Source organism: Arachis hypogaea, chromosome 13, assembly GCF_003086295.3.
Source record: "Arachis hypogaea cultivar Tifrunner chromosome 13, arahy.Tifrunner.gnm2.J5K5, whole genome shotgun sequence".
NCBI lineage: Eukaryota > Viridiplantae > Streptophyta > Magnoliopsida > Fabales > Fabaceae > Arachis > Arachis hypogaea.
The window spans coordinates 40,834,954-40,836,616 of record NC_092048.1 but is presented as its reverse complement, the minus strand read 5'-3'; the positions used below and the strand labels follow the sequence as shown (position 1 = coordinate 40,836,616).

Below are 1,663 nucleotides of genomic sequence, written 5' to 3'. Positions count from 1 at the left end.
TGCGAGGATGCAGGACGAGGGCACTGCATCCGAGATAAGGGAAAATATCCAATATGCTTCTATTTGTTTACCCATTTTGGTGTATGTTTTTTTTATGAAAATATTGTAATGTTGTAGATGAAAAATGGTCCTGTAACAATAGAAAATAACTAGCTATACAGAAATTATGCTTCATTACACATTAAACACATTTAATAACAATCAGTACATCAAAGTGACAACATTGGAACAAAAAGGCCTAAACCCTAAACTACATACGTCGTCATGGATCCGAGTGGGGCGCATTGGGACACCCACGTCTGGTGTGGCCCTCTCCGCGGCAGAGCCCACATCTCTTCTCCACACGCTCAATGGCATCCATCTCATTCCGGATCCAAGTGGATACCGGCCTTCTCGATGCCTTCCTCCTCATGGCTGAGTTGGGATTCAGGCGTGCACCGTACCATGGAGGCCACATCTTTTCGTCTGGTATCGGCAGAAACTCCCTCTCGTATACCTTGAATACAGAGGCCATCGTGTACATAGGGTCCACAAAATGACCCCACTCAATACTCGCAGCTGCATATGCCTCCAAGACGTGTCGACATGGGTAATGCAATGACTGAAACAGGTCGTAGTCGCATGTACGCTCGGTCATACGAACCTGATATGAAGTCTGTGACCAACCATCCATCGGATCCATCTCTTCCACGCTAAAAACGGATGTCCTACGATCACAATGGGTGACTCGCAACATTGGCAGGCTCTCTCTGTTCTTATCTATAACTGTCAACAGCCGCTGCGAGTAGATCTATCCACCTTGTAACTGAGCATGTGCTTCACGTCCTCTGCGCACGAACAACTATTGCAACCTCTCATACGTTGCCCGAACAATCGCTGCGACCGGAAGATTCCTCATTCCCTTCAGCACGACATTTATACACTCTGATAGGTTCGCCGTCATGTGACCATACCGACGACCTTCGTCGCAATGTTGCAACCACAAATTCTTCCTGAAATGAAGAGCCCAATCTACCATCTCACGGGATATTGTGCCTAAGGCATCCAAGTACCAGTCACATCCCTCCTTACTCAGACTATACGCCGCATTTATAAGGTACCTCTTACCTTCGGCCGATTTGAACTTGGAATTGAAGTTTGAAGCCATGTGCCGGATGCAATAAGCATGATATGCTGACGGAAGATGCCATCTACTATGAGGTGCATTGAGAGCGGCTCGAATGGCCTGTGATCTATCTGATATGATCAGGATTCCTGGCTGTGGAGTAACATGTTGTCTCAAATTTGAGAGAAAAAATGACTATGACTCCGTTGTCTCAGACTCCACTAATGAGAAAGTTATGGGAAAAATATTGTTGTTACCATCTTGAGCCACAACAATTAAAAGCATGCCCCTGAACTTGCCGTATAGATGTGTTCCATCCACTAATACAAACGGCTTGCAATGCTTAAACGCTTCAATACATAGAGGAAATACCCAAAAAACCTTATACAACTCACTCCACTCTCCATCAACCATATTCCTGTTGTAATAAGGGACAGCAATGCATTTGTGGATTGTACCTGGGAGGCACTCTTGCAAAGCTTGTAAGAGCGTCGGAATCCTATTGTATGACTTTTTCCAGTCGCCATAGATCTTGGCAATCGCCTTTTGCTTTGCCAT

General features: G+C 45.4%; 1 protein-coding gene across 1 annotated transcript; it reads right to left on the bottom strand.

Moving 5' to 3' along the window:
• Positions 1 to 841: 841 nt before the first annotated feature.
• LOC112733774 (uncharacterized) lies at positions 842 to 1,663 on the bottom strand. Its single transcript, XM_025782858.1, has 2 exons — positions 1,363 to 1,663; positions 842 to 1,254 (listed from the first exon to the last, which is right to left on the bottom strand). The coding sequence occupies exons 1-2, from the start codon at positions 1,661 to 1,663 to the stop codon at positions 842 to 844; spliced, it is 714 nt and encodes a 237-aa protein (XP_025638643.1).

Coding starts and splice junctions, on each gene's coding strand:
- LOC112733774 (XM_025782858.1), bottom strand. CDS start 1,663: ATGGCAAAGCAAAAGGCGATTGCCAAGATCTATGGCGACTGGAAAAAG. Junction 1,255..1,362: donor AATTGTTGTGGCTCAAGATG/GTAACAACAATA, acceptor CTCCACAGCCAG/GAATCCTGATCATATCAGAT.